Here is a 25,135-nt window from a genome sequence, read left to right as displayed (position 1 = left end):
ACACAAAATCAGGGAGAAAGTCATCAGTCTTTAGTTAAGCAAAGCGTCTAAAGACTGACTTGTGAGTCTACGTTCCCTCTGATCTGAGCCTTTCATTCACTTACTCATTTTCCGTAACTGCTTATCCTGTTAGGGGTCATGGGGGGCTGGAGCCTATCCCAGTTGACATTGGGTAAGGGGTGAGGTACACCCTGGACAGGTTGCCAGACTATATAAAGCCACCAATTAACCTGCATGTCTTTGGACTGTGGGAGGAAGCTGGAGTACCCTGAGAAAACCCACACTGACATGGAGAGAACATGCAGACTCCACTTAGAAGGGCTCCCCCACCCTGGTTTCGAACCAGAAACCCTCTTGCTGTGAGTCTACAATAGTGACCACAGCACCACTGTGACCCCAATTAACAATGTTAGCTGCGTCAACACTACTGTCGTTGTAAGCACTATTTCCACTGTTAGCACTGTTAGCTGCTAACCGTTGGCTGAGCCACCTCCATGTTGAGAGCTGTGTGCAGGCTATCCTGGTTCATAGATATGAATCATAGATATGCTCTGATGTTGTATAGAGCTCCTTTAAAAGCATAAATTACTCACTAAAACTGGCTAAACCTTTCAAGCTTTCTTCATTCAGTGCTGTTTGATCATTTCTGATAATAATGATGTGAAAAGAAAAACATTTAAATGTGATTTTAAAAAATGTTGGACAGTCGGGTAATTGCATCTCCTGGCTGCTGCCAATAGTTGAAACTGTGGAATTTGATTATGATTCAGACTGTATTATTTATTATTTTGTGGTTTTTTACAGTGACAGTGATTCTCAATAAGACCTAATCACATTGCACCATATTTGTCGAGAGCTCACACAAATCATATTCACACAGGGCCGGCGTTATTTTCCGCGGGAGAGACAGCCCATTTGTATTCTGGGTGTGACATCTCGAATCTGCATCCAAATGGGGAATGAAATATTTATGCTGCAAAATGATGGCACTCTTCATTGTCAATTTGCTTGAACATAAAAGTGCATTAGAAGGTAGGTGCATTCCTGCCCAGGCAAGTCAGAACAGAATCAGCCAATGAGGCGTCACTGAGAGCGAGAGAGAGTGAGAAAGAGAGATGAGGGGAGTATCAAGGTAGAAAGACAACCTCTGGGCGGCCTCGGGCTATTGAGCCTGCAGACAAGGCCGACACCCAGGAATCTCACACAAGAACATTCAAATTGCAATAAATGTCAAAAGCCTCTGCAGTAAACACCAGCATTTAAAAATGAAAAGCACTTTTGTTTTGTTACTGAAAGGCGGGATTAGTGTATGTGTTTGCTCTGAGATACCTCCTCAGCACACTGAAGCATAGGAACACAAGATGCAGGCCATAAATACTAAGCAACAATAGCACATACAGTAATGTGTTGTCATAATGCAGCATGTGTCATGCTATATACATGAATAAACAATAAGTGTAACAGCTGTGATTTGTTTCCGTACGTGTGTCATGAATGAACAAATTCCTGAATTAGTGTTACAGACCAACGCACTGTAATTTGCATTTTAAATGTAGATGCAGATTGATGCACATTTATGCAGTGATGCTACACTCCTACATCTTACAGCACTTCTGCCATTCATCTTAGATATTACATCTTCATTTTCATTTTCTGATTTGTTTCTGAAAGTCACTGTTTTATCGATTTGACTGAATTGCACAAGTGCAAAGTCGTCAAGAACCTCACACCGTAATCCGAACTCAAAATTATGTTGTGGCTCTTTAATTTTGAAATTTAACTTGTTACCCACAAAGTTGGTTTGAACAATTATTGTTCAGGTATGTATTTAATTTAAAATGTGTCATGCTAATGTCATACATTATGACAAACACAGTGCTGTGTGCCACATGATCGACAGGAAAGCAATCCAGGCACTCTGAAAAAATATAGAAAAACGAGGAAGGAACTTTATTGTGGTGGCTAAATCACTGACAGAGCCAACGTGTTTCGACCACTGCAGGTCTTCAGCAGGGATTTCATAAAACACAGGTGTGACCCCGCCTATATAGCGGCAGGAACCAATCAGAGGCCATCACATGACCCATATAACGGTATGACAGATGAAACAAATAGACAATAATAAAAAAATAACAGTGCTTTCTAAACAATAAAAATGGTATAACATGATAATAATAATTATTTACCATCTCTTTTATATTGTGGCTGATCTCCTCCTCTTTTCGGAGGTTAAGGAGCTCCAACCAACCTTGTTGCTTTCCCAATTTACAGACATTTTCGGCTGCTGTTCCTCTTTGAGTTAGCTGCTAACTGCTGCTAGCTGCTTTTTAAATCTACCAGCGGTGGGTTGCACACCGAACACAATGTCAAAACGTCATACCCATCCCATCCTGGTCCCATCCTGCAGGCCGTCCCGTTTACAGACATCAATGTGGCGCTGTACCTATCTGTGCTGCTGGTTTAAAAGCAAAACATCCTTGTCCTCCCATTCTGGAAGTGCACCTTTTATAAAGAACGGCAAGGCGGAATAACAGTGCCACATTCCTGCCTTGAACAGGCAGTGTAAAAGGAGCTAAAGGTAGCGTGACTTCACTCTTTGCTCAGGACGCCATTACTCCACTATATCTTTACATAGCTAACAGTGTTTTGCTGCTGTATTAGAGCTCTGTAATAATAATAACATACTGTAACACAGTGTTTCAGCCATCTGTGGGGGGGTCACAGCAATGACACTTCTTCACACTAACGTGCCGTCACAAAGGCTTTCTACAAATGTGAATGCTGTGCTGAAGCTCACATTCCTCACATGTGTGATGTGTTTCAACAGAACCTTCACTCTGCTGCCTCCAGGGAGTGTAGCGCTGAAACACGGCACCTCTTCATTCAACAAATCTCTCTGTCTAAGGGTCAACGCTCACCCCAAAACATCTCTGAATGACTGAGTTTCTCAGCTAGTAATCTGGCTCGTTCACTCCAGCAAAAGATAAAAGTGCAGCTTTTTAGAAAGCTAAGGACTGAATGCACTGTTGACCAACCTGTCAACTCGGAGATATGTCTCCTGCTGGGACAAAAATACATGTTTAAGCTCAAGAGAGCAGCAGATTTAAGATGTTTCACTCTTGGAAGCCTAACATGTCTTTAAAGCAAACAGAGAGAGATTGAGGTGATTATTTTCCATAAACCCTGATGGATATTAAGTGTATAAAACACATAAAACTGCAATTATGGAAGACCAGGTCTGATCTGAAGCACAACTATAAACCAGCAGCAATCAAACCTCCTCAGCAGAGCTTGTTAAACACACTTTGTGGACTGCTTCTTGTCATTCAATGCTTGATGTTCACATTTTTTGGAATATTGTTTTAGTAGTATCAATAAAAAATGTTGTAAACACGATGCTTTTTTGTGGATAGGCGCTGCTGTTTAACACCAGGGCTTTTGATCTCATCTGAGGCAGCTCCCCAAAAGCAGCACACACCTTTGTCAGAGACTTCAAGGAGACATCAGTTGATGCATCTGATGCACACTGATGCACGCTGCCGGTGTGGTGAAGCCTAGCCGCAAAAAGGAAATTATTTCATGGATTTATTTGCATATACGTTTTAAACTAAGCCACAGCAGTTCACAGTGCGAGGCAACATGGCCAGAGAAAAAAAACAGTCTTTCTCAGTGTGGTTAGTAAGCCAGACGCGGGGCTGCCTGCGAGCAGAGTGTTTTTAGAGGCTCGTTTTTCAGCTGTCACCTTCCAGAGGTCCAAAAGATTACCCAGAACAAGTCACACTGTCCAGAGCTATCTGGCCCACACAGAACACAGAGGTAAAGCACTGTCTGTCTCCAGAGAACAACAGCTCATAACTCAAAGATATTGGTGTCCTTGTCAGTAAAATCACATATAAAGAAGATTGGGCTCAAATGAATGTGCTCTCGAGAGAAATATCTTGTCAGGTGAGGCTTGGTGCAGCTCTCTACCTCAGGAATGTGTGGGCGCTGTTCCTCCCCACCCATCCCCCCTCTCCCCCTGCTAACCCTGCCATTGTGAGGGGAAGGAATGCTTTTCAAAAAGTCGGTCCTTTCACACTGAGGGATGTCGGGTGTAGCCCCATTTTTCATTTGAGGCTGAAAGGAGGATATATCCTTGCAGCTAGAGAACAGAGCTGCAAAGTTTCTTGCTAATGACATGCTTTTATGTGTGTGTTTGGGTCTGCCAGGAAACAAAGTGCACTGCTGATTGTACAGATGGCAGTTCGGTTAACTACACTGTTATTTCCAGTTATTTTGATAATATATTACGGTGCAAATTATGATGATTTTCGGGCTGAATGGTGCTCCAGAGGTAGAGCGATTTAACTAACTGCAAAGGCACAGTTGCAAATTATCATTCAAATATTTTTATGAATATGGGTTTGAAGGGGTTCAGTAATGCTTCAGAGATGCTCTGGTCTAATGAAGAATGTGGTTTACTCTGGAGAGTGAGACAAAAAATGAGCAAATTGCAGCCGAGGCTCATCAAATAATGAACATGAGGCCCTTATTAGATGAATATTACATGAAATGCCTTTATTTCATTTGTAAGTTTATGCCTTCCTCGGAGTCTTCTATCACAGCCTTTGAAGTGGATGAGATGTTGTGTCTGCTCTGTTAATAAGAGATTAAAAAAACTGATGATTTTACTGAAGCTCGTATGGTCACAGCTCTTTTGGGAATACTACCTTTACTTTGATTCCAGTTTCTGTGTTTATTTGTTCTTAATTCTTGGCAGTAAAACCTCTCCACATGGCAGGGTGTGGTGTTTTTTTATTGCTTAAAAAAAAAAAAAAAGGGTGGTCCTACTCAGGTGCTCGCGTCTTATTGGTCGGCGCCATCCTCTAAAAACACCAATACCTGAATCAGGTGGAGAAAAAAGCCAGAGAGAAGACAGGTAGCATGTTGTCAGCTGTACCTTCAGTCCTCCTGAAGGCTGCTTTGAGCAATTCTGTTGTTTGATTTGCATTGCATTCACAGAGTCGCAAGGGAACTAAAGGAGCAAATAAGGTGAGTAATGCATTTTAAGCGAGGTAAGGCATTCATCTATGCACAGAAAAAGCTAAAAGTCTAATCTTGCAAATGCTTCAGACAGTAGATTTGTCTACAGCTACAACTCTAACTAATACCCTGTTACAAAAGTACCTGTGGTGAATTTATTAAAGTGATAAGATCACCTGGAGAAATCACATGCTCTGGAGCATTTGTATTAAGATTCAGCAGGACCAGTGGAGATTTTTAGGGCGTGGGAGGGAAGCAGTTATGTGCAGAGGTGTGCATGAAAGAGGGAGAAGTATGACTATCAGAAAGCTTCAGGTGTGGGGAGTGAGCGATGTGTTGAGTCGGTGTTGTGTTTCCCCAGGAGCAGGACTCTGAGGCGGACAGATAGCAGGGCTGGCCGTGGTGTCTAGTGACAGTGGGGGGCTGTGGTGGGGGTGTTGCATCACTGATGACTAAACAGTCATTCAGCTCAGGCCTGTGATAACGTGCCAGAGCTCAGGATTTCAACAGCAGCCTGAAACCCTGGAGCCCCAGAGCGGGGCAGGCCTGGTCTCGCTCAGGCTCAAACTTAAACTCAAGAAAAAGGGAGAGGCCAACATCCAATCCCTGCTGCGCTCACTGCCACCCCCTCAACCTCGGAGGCTTCCTCATAAATCACACAGTCCCAGTCGCCCGCTCTGCACCAGGTGCCAGGGTCAGCCTCCACCCGGCCTCCAGCTTAACATTAAAAATCATCACTTTGGGAAAACTGTAATGATTCACGATGAAGATTGGATTGAAGGCTGTGTTATGTATATTTGTGTCTTATGTTTCAGACACATTCTGCAAGATTATTCCATGTGTTCTATCCTTCATTCCACCGGAGTCTGTATCTGAATTAAACCAGATTTCAGTGGTGTGAAGTGTACGAGACATGGGGATACGGCTTCACAGGCTAACGATACCAGAAGGCATCCGATTCAAAAATGGAAGACCTAACTCAATTTATTTCATCTTGGCAGCTTCTCACAATCTCACACTGTTTATGTGATAAATAATACTGTATATACTGTGTGTATTCTTCCTGCAACATATAGCACAAAGCATGTTATGCATGTGTTTTCATCAATAAGATACTGAGCAGCTCGGTAATATGAATAAATATCCTGACCTTGTGCCCGCTTTTTCTTTCTTTCAACATCTCAAATCATTGCAGAGCCATTATACCACCCACACCCAACTTTCTGTGGCTGTCAGCCCCAGAGCATGATTTTTTTTCATTAGCCAACATGGAGAATTTGAGACTCAGCCCACACAAACAACCTTTACTGTTTGGCAAATGAAGCTTATTAACAATTTAAAACATGCCCTGACTGTAGCCCACACAATAATGTCATTAAACATGTTTCTCCCTGCTAGAGAGATGCATCTCAAGTACTCCCTGCTCACGTCTCTCCAGTAGCGCACATCAAAAGGAGAGACAAACATAATACTGCTTTACTTCTCCATGCCTCACTGTTTCATTACACAATATGTGCCTTACCCGCTTTTTGCAATGCCAGTGATACAGACTAGACTGTAGAGCTAACTGCAGGCTCTTCAACCAGACCTGGTTTGGGTAAAGCTTCAGAGTTCAGAAGAATTTTAAATAAAACAGAGCATTGTGTCAGGAGGTTTGTGAACTCGCCCCTTCACTGCCGGGCTCAGTTTTGTTTTTAGTTCCTCACAATCAATCTCCTTTCGAGACTTTTTAAGATATGAAATAATAATGAGAATGCCACATATTTCTGGCCCATGGTTATGCAGGTGTGCACACTCATATAAATATAAATACACCCTCCTGGTATCGCTGACATGGGATGGATTTTCCCCTCAGTGGCCTCTAAATGTGTTTTAGTTACTTAACAGTGTCAGGTTTTAAAGTGCATAGCTACAAGCGGTGTTAGCTTCTCAGATAACACACAAACAGTGGAGACGATGTGAAAGCTGATGCTAAGAAGATGCTGAGATATTAAGGTGACTGAGTATTTTTAGTTGTTGGAACAGTCTCCCATTTACACTTAGATCTTCCACCTCTATTGATGCATTCAAAGCCATCTTCAGACCCATCTCTTTTCTTTAGCCTTTTAATTGTCATTATGATGCAAACCTGACCACACTGCTTAGCACATGTATTTTCTGTGTTTCATTTTGTTGCTTGTGCATCATATTTGTGTCACGATTTCATCAAAATATTGTATGCTCTCATTAATTTTACTTACATTCTCTCATTTATGACTGTTTTTATTTGATTGTTCCTGTTTTTATTTCTTCATGAAGCACTTTGGTCCACATTTGTTGTTTTTAAATGTGCTGTATAAATAAATCTGACTTGACTTGACATGAGAACCTCAGCTGTATTCCTTAAAACCTAGGCAGTAATTATAATAAAATTTGCTAAAATGCAATGCTAAAAAATGTAATGAAAAGAAAATCTGCTACAACAGAACACCATGCATCACAAACTGAAATAATCATCATGAAATGTAATCAACATCATAAATAAACTTAACAAATTGCCATTATTATGACAGTTTAAGTATGGTGTACTGCAGTTATATGTGTGGTTTGTCCAAGTGGTGTTGCCGTACCCCAGCAGATGCTGTTGCTCGACAGCTGTGGGTAGAGAATTTGCGCTCCCTAGATAAGCAAATGCATGACCCAATCTTCTCTGCCTCACTCTGTATCTGATTGGCTTCAGCGAAATTTAGGGTAGCCTACGCACGTCGCCTACGTTGTTGTGAGCATTTTTACTTGTGCGCTGGTGTGTCTGTGTCACTCTGCAGCTACACCTCCAAAACACTAGTTGGCAGCAGAGGTTTCTGTAAAGTGCTGGTTTTAGGTTTAGTTGATTCAAAACACACATTAAACACACATTAAATTAAACATGGCTTAATAGAGACAGTTTGAAACACAAGTGCACAAATCAGCTTCACTATAAGTCGCAGCATTCAGAGAAAAACACTTGTCTTTATCTGGACACATTTTCCCCTCAAATACAACATGCTAACGTTATTAGCACAAGGCTATGGCATTTTACATTGTATGAATTAGCCTAGCAGCTAGCGATCTTTCCCTCTTCTCATAAAAAACCAGGGACAACAGCAATTACAACTCACAAGGTTCACTGACAAAACAACTGTCTTATACTAAACATGTTTTCCAAACAGATACAACATGCTAACGTTATTAGCACAAGCCTATGGCATTTTACATTGTATAAATTAGCCTAGTGACGAGTGGAGATTTCCTCTGCTCATATGAAGCCAGGATAAATCACACACGACTTAAAATGCTATTTTTGTGGAGGCTTTACTGTCTTCACAATTTATTGTTTCTTATCTGTGAAATTAAAGTAAATAAAAGCTATGTTTCCACTGAGGGAAATGGTGTCAGTACACAGAAACACACAGGAGGTCTGCGTCACCACGATGCGTAGTTACAGTTCTGGGGAGGTGCACATCAGGCTACGGCGTAGCTACGGCATTGATTCAACGCATAAGTAAATGAACTTTATCTCTGATATTCTTTCCCCAACCAATCCTGCTCCTGTTGCATAAACCAACCCAAGCAACAAGGACTAGCCAATCAGAGAGTTGATCTTCTTGCGGGCGCTGTTTATAAGTGTGTAAGGCCTATCGCCTGATGTAAAGCTCTGGGTAGCCCTGCACTCACATGATCAACTTCTCCGTATTTATCAGACAATATTTACAGAAGAAGGGAAAGATATCTGTCGGCTGTGATTGGTTGGTAACCTGACTCCTGTCTGACTGCTGAGCGTGGCCTCTTCCTGTGTCTGTCCTTTCAAATTAAATTCCCACATGGTCCAGTCATATAGGTTTTGATTTGTTTTGACGAGGTGCAGCTCCTAATAGAGTTTCACCTTTTTTTTTTAATTTTCTGCAACTAAGCAACCAATGAAATCTTGCCAATTAATGACCTTTCTGCAAGTTGGAGTCAGTGTGGATTGAAAACTACCATCTCCATGGCAACATTACCACTACCAATCACATTGTGTGACAAAATATGAAGTTGTCAGCAACATAATAATATTCTCCTCCTGGTGCGCAATGTGAAAGAAGAGTGTTGAGCGACACTTTTTTCTGTCAAAAATATGTTATTTCTCTCAAACGACACTTATTATACGTGTCGAGTGCCGAACCATAAATCAGGCTTTCGTTAAACATTTTGGACACTCATATTCTCAATGGCATTAATTTCTTGAGCATGGTGATTGGCTGTTTCAAAAAAGACTCAGAATGCTGCTCATACCTTTGCATTGTTTTAAACTGAACACATTCTACATCATCTGTAACATTTAAAAATACACTTCACATACTGTCAGCAGTGTGTACTGAGTCTGAACTGCTTCAGCCGACATGAAAGTCTGGAAATTCTGTCTCTTCTTTTTCCTCCTCCTGAGTTCAGCGCTCGGAGAGGACACAGGTGAGAGCGAATGTTCCTACAGCAGGTGCAGTTACATCAGCAGCCTGCATGCTGTAAGACTTCAACTGAAGGAACTCAGAGTGAGGCTGAATTTGCTGATTGCTCTGTTCTCTTTTGTGAAATGTTGATTATTCGGTTTCTATTCTAAGCAGCTGAGGAGGGCTATATGACAGTTTCACGCCATACACACAGCACTTGCTAATTGAAAGCACAAGCATGCTGCAGAAATGTTGTGAAGTGTCAGCAGTACACTTCATTAACTGGAGTTTACAGTGTACTGTGTGGTCATGCCTTCGTGTTATGGTTTAGTACAAGCCGTCTGACTCTTCGTTTGTCTGTTTGCTAAACTGGTGTTCTTCCTACAGTTATTACATCTTATTGTAATCAGTGTGTGCTGTGGCTGTTTAGTTGCAAAGGACATCAGCGTCCATCAGCTGGAGCGTTTAGTGGAGTTGCTGACGTCTACGGAGTGTGAGGACCTTCTGTTTGCCCTCTCTCACCCAGAGGAGAACATCTTCCAGCACGCTGAACACCTCTCACCAGAAAAAAATCAACTAGATGTTAAGCCTCGAGCCAAGAGAGACACCTCCTCTGCTACGGGTTAGTACACCATCATCATGTGAAACCTGAGACCTTTGGCACTTTAGACCACAGAAATCATGAGGCAGGAAGGGAAAGAGCACTAGAATATCATAATCAAGTAAAAGTCTTATTACAGTGGAGAATTCTTGAATAAAAGTAAAACTACTTGTGTAAAAATGTCCTCAGATTAAATTTATAAGTCGCTCTTTTAAATGAACTCTGGGTTGATTTACATTTTTAAAAAGGGGGGACAGAATATGATGATGTTATATGATAGCACTAGTATATTAAAGAACACCTTTATGCTACATAATAAAATACATCAGCTAGCATGTCAGCTATACACGAGTGGAACAACATTATGCCATCACCAGGTGTGAACCACGCCAGCAATCACTTAAGACCGAACACCAATAAATTCCCCTTCTGTAGACTGATATTGCAACCTGTGCATACAACTGACTGTGACTTAACACAAGAGCAGTGGACACCATGGCGGATGCAACAAAAGTTACTTGGCCTCAATCACACAGAAAGCGTTTTGCAGGTTTCAAAACCCAAGGCACTCCGCACTTGTTTAAACTGAATGCCACTAGTAATAAAAATGCTTACTGCGCCTTTTTATTGTTGCCAGGCAACCACCCCATCAACTCCTTACCATAACCTTCTTGTGTAATCAATCTACCGTGTATTTATTTATTTCACAGTAATTAGTAGCTAGTTGTTGATAGTAGATAGTTTGTTGGGCACAGGGAAACAGAGATCTGTGTGGGTACATGAGACCCTAAAAAACAGGGTGGATCACGGGGAGTACCACCAGTTGGTCCAGGAGCTTTGCATCGAGGTTGGCGGTTTCAAATACTGCACTTATTTACCTCAGTGTCTGCTGTTCGCTATCGAGATCATTGTAACTGGTTTGTAAAGTCGTATAGCTCTGAGTATCCAGCAGAAGCTACCACCAGTTTCTCCTCCATTGTTTACCAACTGTAAACATGTTGTCGTGACCACCACAGAAGGCCCACAGCCTCTCATATCATCCAGTTAGACAATGGGGAAAACATTCAAGATGATGTGGAGTGTTTTTCTGCCCTGAGTTGAAGTTTTTTCAACTCAAGGAGTTCAGAGTGCTCTGGCAAAAATGGCAGGTGCCTAGAGCGCAGAAACATGAGGTGCATAGCAACGCAAGAACCGTTATAATTCTCATTACAAAACTGCTGCTAAAACTCTTTCTGTGTGATCGGGGCCTTAAGCTACATAGATTAGAAAAACCTGCCCCTGCAGAATAAAACATCACCAAGACGGCCAACTCAGAGATGTAAAGACAATATAAACTTGACAGCAGCCCACAAACATACACATTAAATTAAAAGAGAGCCTGCACAGTGTTTTCACACTGCGTATAATTCAACAAGTTTATTTGTGCACTCCCCTGTCTGAACATCAGTCTGAGTCTTGCGCACCACAAAGTCCCAAACCAATCGCAAGAGCAAATGTTGGCAGTGAATGTTTCTGCAAACCACGTACATTTTGTAAGGGATATATTGAAACTTTATATGTCATTAATGCTGTGGTGATTATTTGGATAGGTTAAGGCACAAAAACACCTATCATTGGGAAAAGATCATGTTTTGGCTTAATATGACTGGTTTTGGTTGCGTATTCCCAGCTGAGAATGCAGCCATGTCTAGATGAAAAAGAACCACTTTTCATGGCACTACCCATGTTGGAAAAACTGCGACGGGTCACTAAAACATACCCATGTTTGGTGGCTTAAAAGCTGCTGGAAACACAGCAATGACTCCAAACAACAGTTGTTTGTTGGTCTTGAACAGTGGTCTGCAGCTGGACAGGCGTCACTCCATCCACCACAACCTCCTCCTCTGCATAGCTTTAGAAACGTTGGTATGATTCATATGAAATGTACAAATGCAACATATTCATGGTTTGCAGAAAATCACAATGCCAACATTTCCCTCTGGAGACTGGGCTGGAAATCCTCCACAATCTGCTCTAGCTTCAAACTCTCAGCTTGTTCATTCTAAATGAAAGACTATAACCAGTCCACTCAGCCTCTCCGTCCCACTGCGCCACTCAAACTCGAAAAGTATTGAGCTGAATGACGTTTTGTAGTTACAGTTGTGACTGTCACAAATATCAGAAAGACCTCACACACCTCACTGAATGTATACATTCTACAGCATCAGCTGGCGGATCCACAATGAACGAATACGCATTTAGTATTTTAGCTAGACCCAGCATGCACCTGTTGTTCACCCAGTACTGTAAGTGTGTTCGACTGGTGTCACTTACAGTAGCATGCTTGCCAGATGTGACCTTTTCTTTAAACCAATATCAGGTAATAGTGCTCATCTTAAAGGCTGAGCATTGTGTGTAAGATTTAGGAGAAATGTATGGGCAAAAGTGGAAGATAATATTCACAACTACGTTTTCATCAGTTTATAATCACCTGAAAATAATAATCGTGTTTTCGTAACCTTATGGTGCTTTCACACCTGCCGTTTGGTTCGCTTCAATCCAACTCAAGTTTGTTTGCCCCCTAAGTGCGGTTCGTTTGGGCAGGTGTGAACACAGCAATCGCACTCAGGTGTGCAACAAAACAACCGACCCAAGACCTTCTTGAAGAGGTGGTCTCAGTCCGGTTACAACGAACTCTGGTGCGGTTCGTTTGTGGTGAGAACGTGTTCCGACCTGGATCTGAACCAACTGCAGTCACATGACACATTGTTTGGGTTAAACATGAGCATGTTACAGTCCTGGAGGATTATTAATGTGCACCTCCTCCTGTACTGCCTTAATATGCACATTCAGCACATCCAATGCATCAAAACATTGTTTTCTAGTTGGAGCCGCGCCTCGTTTTCAAACTGTATGGTTTGACTAAAATGAACAATGACAGCAATATAGTCCACGATGAGCAGCGCTAAAATCAACCTGCGTAGTTGTCCCTCCATTGTGACATTAGAAAGTGTCACATTTATCTTGCAAGTGTACTCTTCTTCAACGTTTGCTTTACTTCCTGGATTTTTCCCACATGGAAATTCTGACCAATCAAGAGCAGCTTTCTCGGGCAAGGCATTTGATCTGGTCCGCTTGTAAATGCTTGTAAATAAGTCCCTGATTCAGACCAAAGTAAGACAACTCTAGGTCTGAGAGCACCCATAGAACGAGCCACTTATATCTACAGTGCAGGAGTTCACCATGTTTCTACAGTAACCCAGAACGAACAAACCAAACACTGACTCTAGATAGGGCCATTCGCTTCTTGTTTTTGCGTCAGCCACTGTAGTTCTCCTGCACTCTTGGCACACCGTGAAAGTTTCAGTCGGTTGCCATCTGCAACCTCACCAGTAAATGCCACTAAATCCTAATCACTAGAGAGAGTAATGGAATGGGATACTTAAAGAATAATAATTAAAAGTACCCTTACTTAGGTAAAATTTCTTCAAAGTGTAAAAGTAGGTCAGTTAAAATACACTGAGTAAACATTACTGTTACTTTTTAAAGGTTTTAGTCCAAAACTTCCTCTTTGAGAGGAAACGTTTTAATGAAATGATCATATTTTTGTTAAGATATACTCGATTGTCTAACTCAGAAGTCTCATATTCGCTTCAGCTGAAACCTGTCCTTTAAGAGTTGGATGCTATTGGCTGTAATAAGGTAGAAGTGAAGTCCACCCTGAGATCTGTCTGTTTCTCACACGTCCAGCTCAGCTCGGGGAGTTTCTGGCAGCAAGCTGGCTGTCAGAGACCTGCCTGTCTGAGAGGGCCATATGTTTTGTGTTTACTAGATGGTGAGGCTCAGTGTCGGACGGCCCTGACAGACTGGCTGCTGAGGTACGGCGAGCAGACTTACTACGACAGGCTTTCTCGCGCCTTGCAGCACATCGGCCGAACGGACATCGCCATTGGTGAGAAAGAACTGTAGACAGGACGAACACATGTGACTTCTGTGGCAATGAATAATTTATTTCTAAATAGAAAAACAAATCTGTCTGGTGCCACTTAGGTAATGGGTTTCAATTAAAATAGTTCACTTTTTCTGTGCAGTAGAGTCTCAGCACGTCCCTCGACAAAAAGAAATTGGAACAAAGCCTCATTTGGGTACATGTCGGTGTATTTTCAAAACTGGTTTATTTCGGTCAAGAAGGCCTCCTCAAGACTTTAACAACAGTGTGTAATTGCTTCATTACTTTTAGATTTGTTTTAATTGGAACTTCAAAAGTGGCATATTTTGCACACTGCCAGTCTCTGGCATGTGTTGCAGTCCAGTGTGCACACAACTCCACAGCCGAGTGGCGTTGGATAGAAGGAGGTGTAAATGATCTGACAGAGGACTCAGTGGAGCTGACACCAGCCACGGAACAAACCATCTGCTCCTTTCATCAGCAGCTTTGGAGTAAAAAAACAAAAAAAACAAGGAGAGGATGGGAAGAGATGAGTTATAAGACATGAGGGGGGGCAGTGGTGGCTTTGATGGAAAAAGACTGTAGATGCAGAATGCAGCAATTATCGTACACTTGATTGCAGTTCTGAAGAGATCTACTCATACGTAGAAACTTGAGTGGTTCATTTTGTTTTATTCTGAACCGAAGGACGCAGTTGCTCTCCTGCCAGAACTAATTATGTTCGGGGCGAAAAAACAACAATTAAATTCAAATGTACACTCTTTTATAGGATGAGACGCAGTGAGCATTTGAAGTGACAAGAGAAATAGTGGCCCTGTGCTTCTTTTTTTTTTATTTACAGAAGTGGGGAAGAACATCAACCAGGACAAACTCTTGAGCCTGAAACGCTACGTTGAAGACTACCACAAATATGTCAGCTCCTTAAACTCACCACCAGCACAATCTGACACAAAGGACCGGCAGCGTGGAAACCGGAGGGTCAGGAAAAGACAAGGTAATTTATCCTAAAGCTTGAAGGAGTAACATGAGTTTGGTACATCAACATGATCATCACTACTTGTCACATTCTGCCGCTTGGGCTAAAAGCTCCTGGCGTCATTTTAGTAACACTGGGCGCAGCCTTTTGTGTTGTGTCTTGACACAGAAGGGGTTGGAAAGGCAGCGGTGTGTCGTTAAAGAACAACTTAAAGTGGCACAGCCATGGCCGCACTACTTGGTCATGGTTAGAAAAAGATTGCAGTGATATGAAGGCAGCTGGAATGGCAGCAGTGTGTCACTAAAAACTACCCGGCTTTGAGTGGCATGAACACGACAGACAGAGGGGGCCTGGGGTTAGGTTTAGGCTATAAAACTTTTTAATTATGATTAGCAAAAGATTGTAGATGTCGCTTAAAAGCACCCGACTTCGAGTGGCACAACTGTGGCTGGAATGGCAGAGGTGTGTCACTAAAAACCAGTCGGCTTTGAGAGGCATGAACGTGGCAGAGGGGTCTGGGGTTAGGTTTACAATTTGGTTATGGTAAGGAAAAGACTGTGTATGTCGCTAAGAAGCACCTGGCTTTAAGGGGCACATCCACCACAACTGATGGTGTTGTCTGTTGGTCTCGAAACTGTTCTCCTGGGTCAAAGTCCAGTGTTTGTTTGACCCATCCATCTCCTCTCCCACCAACCCAGAGCAGACTTATACTCTCTTTTAAGTTTGTATGTTGCGTCTCACACAGACACTGAACAGTTCCCCCCATTGTCACTATAATGAGACCGGAGACACCGCCCAAGCAGCGTACTTTGACACCCTGGGAATGAGACTAGTCTGGACACACTAAAAAATAGAATTAGTGATGGAGAACTGACTCTTAACATGTCTGAGCCCAAAAATCTCCGGCTATTGATGTCAAGAGGAGATTTCTGGGTTATCCCTCTGGAGACTGTCTGAATGACAAATGATATAATGTTCCACTGAACCCTGAATCTATTAAGTGTTTAGATGAGATGGCGGATTAGATTTGGTGGCCGTGGGCATGCTTCCAACTCATTACTTCTCAACATCAACACTCTCACCATACGAGGAGTATTTCCCAGGATGGCTAAAAATTCAAAAATGTAATTATCACCTGTCCATTTTTTCTGTTCTCTCCCGTGTGCTTCATTCAAGTTAAAACTTGACTAAATGCTCCCAGAGTCCTTTGAGATGTTAAGTGTATCTGTCCTGTTTGTGCTCCGTGTGTGTGTGTGTGTGTGTGTTAGTCAGGGATCTTTCATGGCGTGACCTGGATCTGATTGTGGAGCGGGCCCCTGTCGCGCCGTACCAGAGGGGGCCTTTGGATGTAGCTCTGCCCCTCTTATATGGCATCCTGCTGGGCTTCGGAGGTACCTTGCTCGCAGGCGTCTCTATACTTCTCATCATCATACACATCTCCAGTAGAACCCAGCAGAGCTGTCACCCCAGGGTCACTGGCAGAAAGCTCATGGTTGGAGATGTGGTGTTTGAAAATGCAGCGTCTGGGAGATTAGACACTGCAAAATAGGCAGCTTAGGGGTTTAAATCTTTCTAGGAAGCCTTACAAATAATGTCGGTATCACGCCCAACATTTAATACATGTACATCTGGTGTACATACATAAATAAAGGCAGAGTAGATCATTTTGTTCTCTTTCTATTTGTTTTCAGATGTCTCTTTTATGGAAGATTTAAAATGCCAAAATCTCCCAATCTCTTTGTCCACAACGACGAGCAGAGCCAACACGGAAGCTCAATATCGATCCCACCATACCACATCTAATTATGACAAATATGACAAGAATAATGCCGTTTCAGATAAAGTAATTATCCATGCTGTGTATTGCGAGACTGGTAAGCATTATTGTCTTGCCAGTGGGTAGATGACTAGTGGTGTGACAGATGCGCTGGAACCCAGCCCTCACACCAAAGGTTGTTCCGGTGTTACTGTGATAGTGATGCCACTTTCCATTTCCCCTCCAAGTGACGGCAACGTGCCCGTCTGGCATCGAAGAACAACTAATTATCCAGCCTGGCGCCTGCTTCCCCCGGAGCCTGCCGATACCTCCACAGGCAATCCAAAAAGACTAATAACAATGACAATGCTAGCAGACAATGGAGCACTCTTGGTTGTGATGGCAGCTTCTGGCGGGTGACAGAAGCCAAATAGAAAACACAGAGCTATATTTTTTTTTTTGAACGTGTGAAGTAGCGAGGATTGTTAGCAAGCTGAAATAACTTGATATGTGAGATGCTGCAGCGAATGGGGTCCAGAAACTGGCATCAGAAAGCAAACAGAATACAAATGTCCATATTAGAGGATCCAAATTAACTCTAACATGTGCGGGCTTTAATTAAGAAAATCATTTGCTCACAACGAGGCTATTCTCACATACTCTGCTGAGTATGTTTCATAATAGCAAGACAGCAAACACGCTCGTGGCACCGGGGTACTTTCTAGCTTCTTGTTCCCCGTTTCTTGCGCTATCCCTACTTTCTTCTTTGTAATTGAACTAATTACTTCATTATACAAATCTGGCCTAATGTGCTTCAGGAGGCAGACAGCTTGGATTAACAGTGGCACTAAGCAGCAATTACAGACAATTAGTTCATAAATCAACATTTAAACAAATTACAGTGCCAAGCAGACGTGTATGAGCAGCGCTCTGAAAGGCCAAAAGGGCATCATGGATTTGAAGCTCGACTTATGAGCTTCAAATATCTGACACATATTGCATGTTGTTTTTCTACATTAATAGTCCTGTGGTGTATTTGTTTTTCATTATTAAACAGTTTCAGGTGCTACACAAATACTGTGAAAGTATCAGAAATGCACACACTCCACATTCAGATACTGTGCCTTTAAACGAGCCATCAAGACCTTCGTCAAGTTGTAACGTCACAACTAATCAATGTAGACCAAATCACGCTTGTTTACATTAGGGATGCACTGACTGTGAAATTCTGATACTGATGTTTTTTGTTGTTGTCTATTTTGTTTTTGTTGTTTTTTTTATTCTCCCTTTTGTGCCACGGAAGCAAAGAAATCTTCATTATAAAAAATAACTGAACTGTTTTAAAGTCATTAAGCCCTTCATTACACTGCCTTTGAATAAGCAGAAATTCAATCATACACATTAACGAAACAACCTTTAAAATGACCTTCTTTCACAAGAAAAACATTTTAATAACTGCTTCAAAAGCCGTTTTACTATACATACATAATATATTATAATCATCTCTTTAATTTCTTTTCATATTGGTGTGGAAAAAAAATCAACAAATTTCTCCTTCAAACACTGTTTTTATTCAAGTTTCTCGCCAAAACACACATCATGAGAACATTATAATTTAACTTCACCCAATACTCATTCTTATCAAAGAGAGCTTAAACGCATCATGCACTATAACTCAATGCAACCTCCGTCAGCAGTTAGTTGCTGCCGCCAGCTGCTAACAGCTAACATTAACCAGCTCTCTGCCTGCCGACGTCAACACGGAATTGCTGTTCACAATGTAACATTATCAGGGAGACAATAGGGTGCTCACAACGGCACTATGATACTGAATTTACTGCGTCCTTTTATTCTGATGGCGTTAGTCTCGAGGCCTGCACAAAACTGATGTGACACAACAGAAAAACATTGGCCACTGCTATTGGTGAATGTCAACTTATTGCTGATGGGCTGATGGCAGTCAAAAGGGCGAGTATCATCCAATACCGAACTTAATTAATTTACATAGCACTATTCAGCAATAAGGGCGGCACAGTGGTTTGGTGGTTAGTACTGTTGCCTCAAAGCAAGAAGGTTCCAGGTTTGAACCCTCTGGCTGACTGGGGCCCCTCTTTTTGGAGTTTGCATGTTCTCCCCGTGTCCCACAGTCCAAAGACATGCAGGTTAAGTTAACTGGAGAGTCTTAGAGCCTGTTTAGACCTGGAATTAACATGTGTATCGGGGATCCAAACACAAGTGAACAGTCAAGATACATCACTGTTCACACCTGTGCCTATCATGCGTCTCCAGCTGATCCCTTGTATTCAGATTTCGATACTGCCCCATGTTCAGTTATTACAACCACACTTTTGCGAGCTGCTCTGTAGCATGCTCGCTGTTGGCGGTCAGTTAGCAGTTGTGTCAGTACAGCTTGAGATATCTCTGTCAGCAGAAGTCAACACATGTCCTTCCACAGGGCAAAACGATGGATGGTCACGCAACACTTCACCCAACTTGATATAAAATGGGTAAGTTATAGAGCTTTTAGTGCACCGTCACCAAAGAAATCACCATGTCCTACATTAATGACGCAGTCCTTGTCAGAGACGCATCAGGATGTGTTAGCGTTTATACTACCAAAGACAGGTGGTCAAATGCGTCCCAGACCACCTCAGCAAGTGGTTTGAACAATGTGATCACAATGCGTCTTTGGTGGTTGTTTAGACTTGTATTTAGCGCTGTCCATTTGTGATCAGATCACCCAAACAGGCTCTAAACTGCCCTTAGATGTCAATGTGAGCATGAACGTTGTCTGTCTCTATGTGTCAGCCCTGTGATAGTCTGTCGACCTGACCACGATGCACCCTGCCTTTCACACAACATCAGCTGCGATATGCTCCAGCCCCCCTACGACCTTGTACCATGATAAGCAGTTACGGAAAGCTAACGAATGAATGAATTTCCACAACAACACAATTCAAAGTGCTCTACACAAAACAGTGAAATTATTGGGACATAGTGCAAAAGTAAAAGGACATTTTAATGCCATTAGAAGCTTAATTAAGGAGCTAGAAAAGAGAAAATAAAAACAAGCTGAAAGACATGGATAAAATACAAAAATAAAAGTTACAGTGCAGGGTAAGAAATGAGTAAGTATTTGATTTAATAAGAGGCTTTGGCAGAGAGAAAAGTCTTCGGCCTTGACTTAAAAGAACTGAGAGATGCAGCGGACCTGCAGTTGTCTGGGAGTTTGGTGGTGCATAAAAACTAAACGCTGCTTCTCCATGTTTAGTTTTGACTCTGGGGACACAAAGCAGACCTGCCCTAGAAAACCTGGGAGGTCTGGATGGTTTATAATGTGACAGAAGGTCAAAGAAGTATTTGTGCCTTTTACCATTCAGTGCTTTTTAAGACAACAGTTGTATTTTGAGATCGATTCTCTGACAGACAGGACAGTGTGAGGAAAATAAAGTGGGTTTTTCAACATTAAAGCATGTGAAAATGTTCTGGTAGGAACCCAAGATACAAGTATGAATATGAGCATAACTTTGGCCTTTAATATTATACATGCTCTTTTTGAATCAATACCCAAATGCTAAAACCAATGCAAACTACCGGATTTGAATTTATACATATTTAAGATGTAAAACAAAACCTGTCACATACAGTGATGACATTTTCCCACCATGTGTCTTGAGGACAACATTGTGTTTCACCTTCATTACCAAGCTTCCCAGGTGGCGACAGCAGAACTCCTCACAACAAAACTTCCTCTGTCCTTCAGTTTTCCCCTGCTGGCTGTTAGGATCCCGCAGGTGCTGACTATGACAGGTTCACCTGCTGCGGGCTCACCTGTATTTCTGTAACCAGTGGAGAGGAAAGCCAGAGTACTGTATGCCTGAATGACTCACAGAAACAACATGCCACATGGGGCCTGCATCATGGTTGTGACACTCCTTAGCATAGCCAAGGTCCCACTGGGAAGCTGCTCTTAGTGGATGAAGAAAACCATAAAACACCTCAAGCCTGTTGAGGCACACTGCATAACTTCAGAAATATACAGCACAGCGCACAATTTCATATTCTATAGAGCGGAGCGCGATCATGTGATTGTCAACCCGGCCCTTTAAGATGCATTTCATTTACAGGGCACTGAAAATGAACACCCGAATAAGCCAACGTTCATTTCAAGCCATTCTCATGCAAAGGGATGAAGCAATCACAGACGTCATGGATGAATAGAGAAAGAATCTGACATGAAATTGACATTTACAGCCAAGGCGAAGCCAAAGTGTGAGGGTACGGTTTCCAGGCATATCCATTCTCATGTAAAGTAGGGCTTTTTCTTTTTTAGTCCGCTGGTTTCTCTGGGTTATTTAATAGTTTGTGGAGCAGCAGCTTATCAAACCGGATTGTCTGAGGAGGGCACATCTGTCTCTTGTCATTGGCTCAGCTCAGCAGAAGGAGTCAAGTGTTTGTCTGGATGAAAATGTAGATGGACGGGATGTGATGCGTGCCAAGGGGACGCTCAGACAGAGAGGCTGTGTCCTTGATGTGCTGAGGCTGAGCGTTCTGCACCAGGGCCTCTGGGGTGTGCTTAGTGTCACTAAAGGCTTTAACTTCCCCCTCCCTCCATTTGCATCTTCATTCATCTACAGGGCCACTGAGGTGCCGCAGTCCCCACTCAACCATCACTCTCCCTTTGCTCAATATATATGGATCACAGGAAACAAGATCACAACACCAGCTCTTTTACAGTCATACTTTTTTTTCTCTTCTTTAAATCGCCTCAGCTCCAGCTCTCACAACTTTGTCTTTCATAGTTTCCTTGGGGGAAATCTGAGACTTCTTCAAAGTTTTTGCTGCTGATCAGAGGAGAGCGGCTCTGTGGGTTTACAGATAAAGCCACAGTGCCATCCTGTGGTCACAACCGGTCATTACAGCAGACCAATCAACACGATCAGAGTGTAATTTTTTTGTATTTATATAGTTTTATGAGCTGATTTAAATGAGTGCAATAAACCTGCGTGCTATAAGAGTAGAAAATATTGTAAATAGTAATATATTGTTATATCACAATGAGAGACTGAGCAGTTAAAGTCACTATGATCATTTCTGCTATTATCCAACTACTTGAGTATATTGACTGAGCAACATTATTTACTTCTATACAGATATTTTCTAGACTGACATATACTGGATATTGTTTTTATTGCTTTACTTCTAAGAACAGCTGTGGGCAGTTACACCATAAGGATGTGCAGTTGTTAAATGTGAGAGAGAGGTGAGGAGATGCTCATAATGTGGTGCAGTTAGACAGCTGTTTTTAGAGAGCAAGGCACACTGAATCACCAAGCAGTGCTGTTGGGAAAGTGCTTCATCAGCCAAAACATTTTAAAAGGCCAAAGCTGTGGGTGTAATGTCTTGGGTACTTGCGTGCATGTAGATGTGCAACAAAAAGAAATTTCAATTGCAAATTTCCCTCTTGGAACATCGAAAAAAGTGATGTCTGGATGTTTCTACCACATGGCGTAAAGCACATTGTGTTAAAGTTTAAAGGTCTTGTGCAGGCCGCTTTCACAGAGAAAAAAAACCGACCATATGGGTGGAGCTTATTACCAGTCCCTTCACGATTTCACGGGCTGGTTTTGTGATTGCTTCTCTAAAAACTTGCGGTGCATGCTGCAATGTTTATAGGCGTTTTTTTTGTGATGAAATCGGACAGGAGGGCATTGCTGAGGGACCGTGAGGCTCTCCACCTGCTCTCTCTGCCTGTATAGCATGAGCTAACACAGCTCAACGTGATCATCTCTAATTTTATTTTTCCTCTTGGGCAGAAGCCTGACAGCAGCAGTTAACATCCAACACTGAGCCATTAATGCTGACACAAAAACAACTCGACTCTGTTGTTAAACCTCTTTAATAACCGTTTGGTAACATTAGCTGTGTGATGCTAACAGTTAGCCCTGTCACTGTGTGTGTATGCTCCTGTCAGAGGCACAGAGCTGTAGTCCCACAGCAGGTAGTCTCATGGTAAACAGAGAGACAGAGAGGGGCTAACTGAATCAATATGCCGTGTGCAGCTCTGCAATGAAGATGAAGAGATTTTACCCACTTTAAATGGTGAAATTCGCTGAAAAGTTGCGGTGAATTTGCGGGAATTGGCTGAATTTGCGTTAACAGTTGCAATCGTAGCATCATGACATCCTGGAGGGACTGTATCACGACCCACATTTACCTTTGTTGTAAGGTGGCGCCCTCTCGTGGCCATAGTATTTATCACAGGAGCAGAAGAGGAAGTGAGGTGACGTGTAAAAAGTGGCAAAGTCCTTCTAATCTTTTATAAAGATGGAAGACATCCCTAAAGGGTGGGAGGGTGGTGGTGGATGTGTCAACAAGCACAGAACTTTCACCCAGGGGACCGGTGTTCATGGCCTGAAGTCAACATTGACTTCCTTTAAGAGCAATGCAGCAGAGTATGCTAGTAGCTGTAGCATACTACGCTAGTGACGTATGTGACGAGACATGAGAGGAGATGTATGTGACAAAACGTATGTGACGAGATGTATGCGATGTTAGGTATGTGACCTTAGGTATGTGATGAAAAGTATGTGACGTCTACCACGAAACATATGAGATGTTACGTTAATAACGAAAGTACTTATTTAAAGCCGAACTATGATGTTTTTCCTAAACCTAACCACAAAGTTTTATAGTGTAACCATGACCATTTCAAAATCATTGAAGATGTGTTAAAAAATGCGACAATTGAGACGGTAATACCATTTCAGGGTAGTTCGTTTATTTGTTTTGACAGTCAGTTGAAATCAACCAAGTTGGTCATTTAGGTATGAGAGACCATTGTCTAGTCTGTAGTATTTAGTGTTATCTAGTAGTGAGGTTGCAAAAACTTCTCCCATATGTGCCAAGCATGTAGGAGAACTACAGTAGCCAATGTTAAAAAAAGGTAAATGGCCCTATCTAGAGTCAGTGTTTGGTTTGTCCGTTCTTGGCTACGGTAGAAACAGCACGGCAGACTCTGTGAAAAAGAACCCGCTCGGTATGTAGATATAAACGTCTCATTCGAAGGTAACAAGAACATAATTCTTATTTTCAGTTGATTATAAACTAATGAAAACATAATTATGAACACTATTCCATTTTTGCCAATATATCCCCCTAAATCCAACACACTGGACCTTCAAGCATCTAAGTACTGCAATGTTAGCTTCAAAACAGAAACAGGTAATTATAAAATGATCAATATTATGTTTCATAATATCATGACACTCTGTTTAAAAGAGTTAATAAATCACCACCACAGTGAAATTCCCCCGATGAAAGGTGAGTCATGATAGAGAGGTAAACAAAAGCAGCAAAGGGCTTTGGATAATGGCTGCCTGGCTCGTCTGTTTATTGAGATAAAAGCAGAGATTTCTCCTCTGAGCTTCAGACAGGTGTGTTTCCTCTGCAGACAGAGGCACCCAAGGGACACTCGACGAGAGAGCAAATCAAACTGGTCTAAACCACAATTTTAGAGAAAAACACTGCAATTCAAACACCCCAAGTTTTCTCTTCCCCGTCTTTACCTTATTTTCAGTTTGTAAGTGTTGTGTTTTGAAATTAATGAGTATCATATGGAGAACTGTATGAGGCGCTTTCATGTAGAGCACGCTGGAAAGCTCATTTGCAAATGTTTGCGTTAATGATTCTGATATATTTAGGCAGCTGAGGCAGGGGGCAATTTCCCTAATGCTTGTGTGGTTAATGGTCTCTGCCTGCTCTGCTCTGACAGACGTTTGTAGATACTCAGACACGGCTTGTCTTTGTCCCTAAAGTCTGATTCAAGTGTCAGCTGAGCCACGCTGATGACAGTTCAATTCTTCAAGCCTGACTTTAATACAGTATGCCAAGAAGTGAAGTGAAACTGATGGTTGTTGTAGACTTTCCAAGAAGTCCTTTACACTGGTCTAAGCATCTCGTCAGACAACCCTGTCTCCTATAAATATATATTTACTTACAGAGTGCTGTGCTTGAACCCACATATTCACAGTGTTATTGACATCCTGTCAGTGTCGATTGAGATCTCGTCAAATAGATTTGAGACTTGGAGAAAAACCCAAGCAGCATGAAATGTCAAGTCAAGTCCCACCTGTAATGATCATTCAATACACACATTTACATCTCAATGGATCAGTTTAAAGGGACAGTTCACCACAAAACCAAAAAAACATACTCTCCCCTTACCTGTATTGTCTATCTAGATTTTTTTGGTGTGAGTTCCCGAATGTTGGAGATATCAGCCATAGAGATGTCTGCCCTCTCCCCAAAATAATGGCTACTCAGGATAATCAACGGGCCTTGTTGTGAGCAGTTTCATATAGGAAGAAGCCATCTACGCCAAACTGGAACAACCATCGTTAAACAGAGG

The 25,135-nt window shown here is 42.1% G+C and overlaps 1 protein-coding gene across 1 annotated transcript; it reads left to right on the top strand.

Moving 5' to 3' along the window:
- The first annotated feature begins 9,416 nt into the window (after positions 1 to 9,416).
- On the top strand, positions 9,417 to 16,518 carry LOC126403229 (transmembrane and death domain protein 1-like). Its single transcript, XM_050065783.1, has 5 exons — positions 9,417 to 9,486; positions 9,895 to 10,086; positions 13,877 to 13,996; positions 14,835 to 14,987; positions 16,238 to 16,518. The coding sequence occupies exons 1-5, from the start codon at positions 9,420 to 9,422 to the stop codon at positions 16,516 to 16,518; spliced, it is 813 nt and encodes a 270-aa protein (XP_049921740.1). The 5' UTR covers positions 9,417 to 9,419.
- Positions 16,519 to 25,135: the final 8,617 nt, after the last annotated feature.

Source organism: Epinephelus moara, chromosome 16 (assembly GCF_006386435.1).
Source record: "Epinephelus moara isolate mb chromosome 16, YSFRI_EMoa_1.0, whole genome shotgun sequence".
Taxonomy (NCBI): domain Eukaryota; kingdom Metazoa; phylum Chordata; class Actinopteri; order Perciformes; family Serranidae; genus Epinephelus; species Epinephelus moara.
The sequence above is the reverse complement of the archived record's forward strand: the minus strand, read 5'-3'. Positions and strand labels throughout refer to the sequence as shown.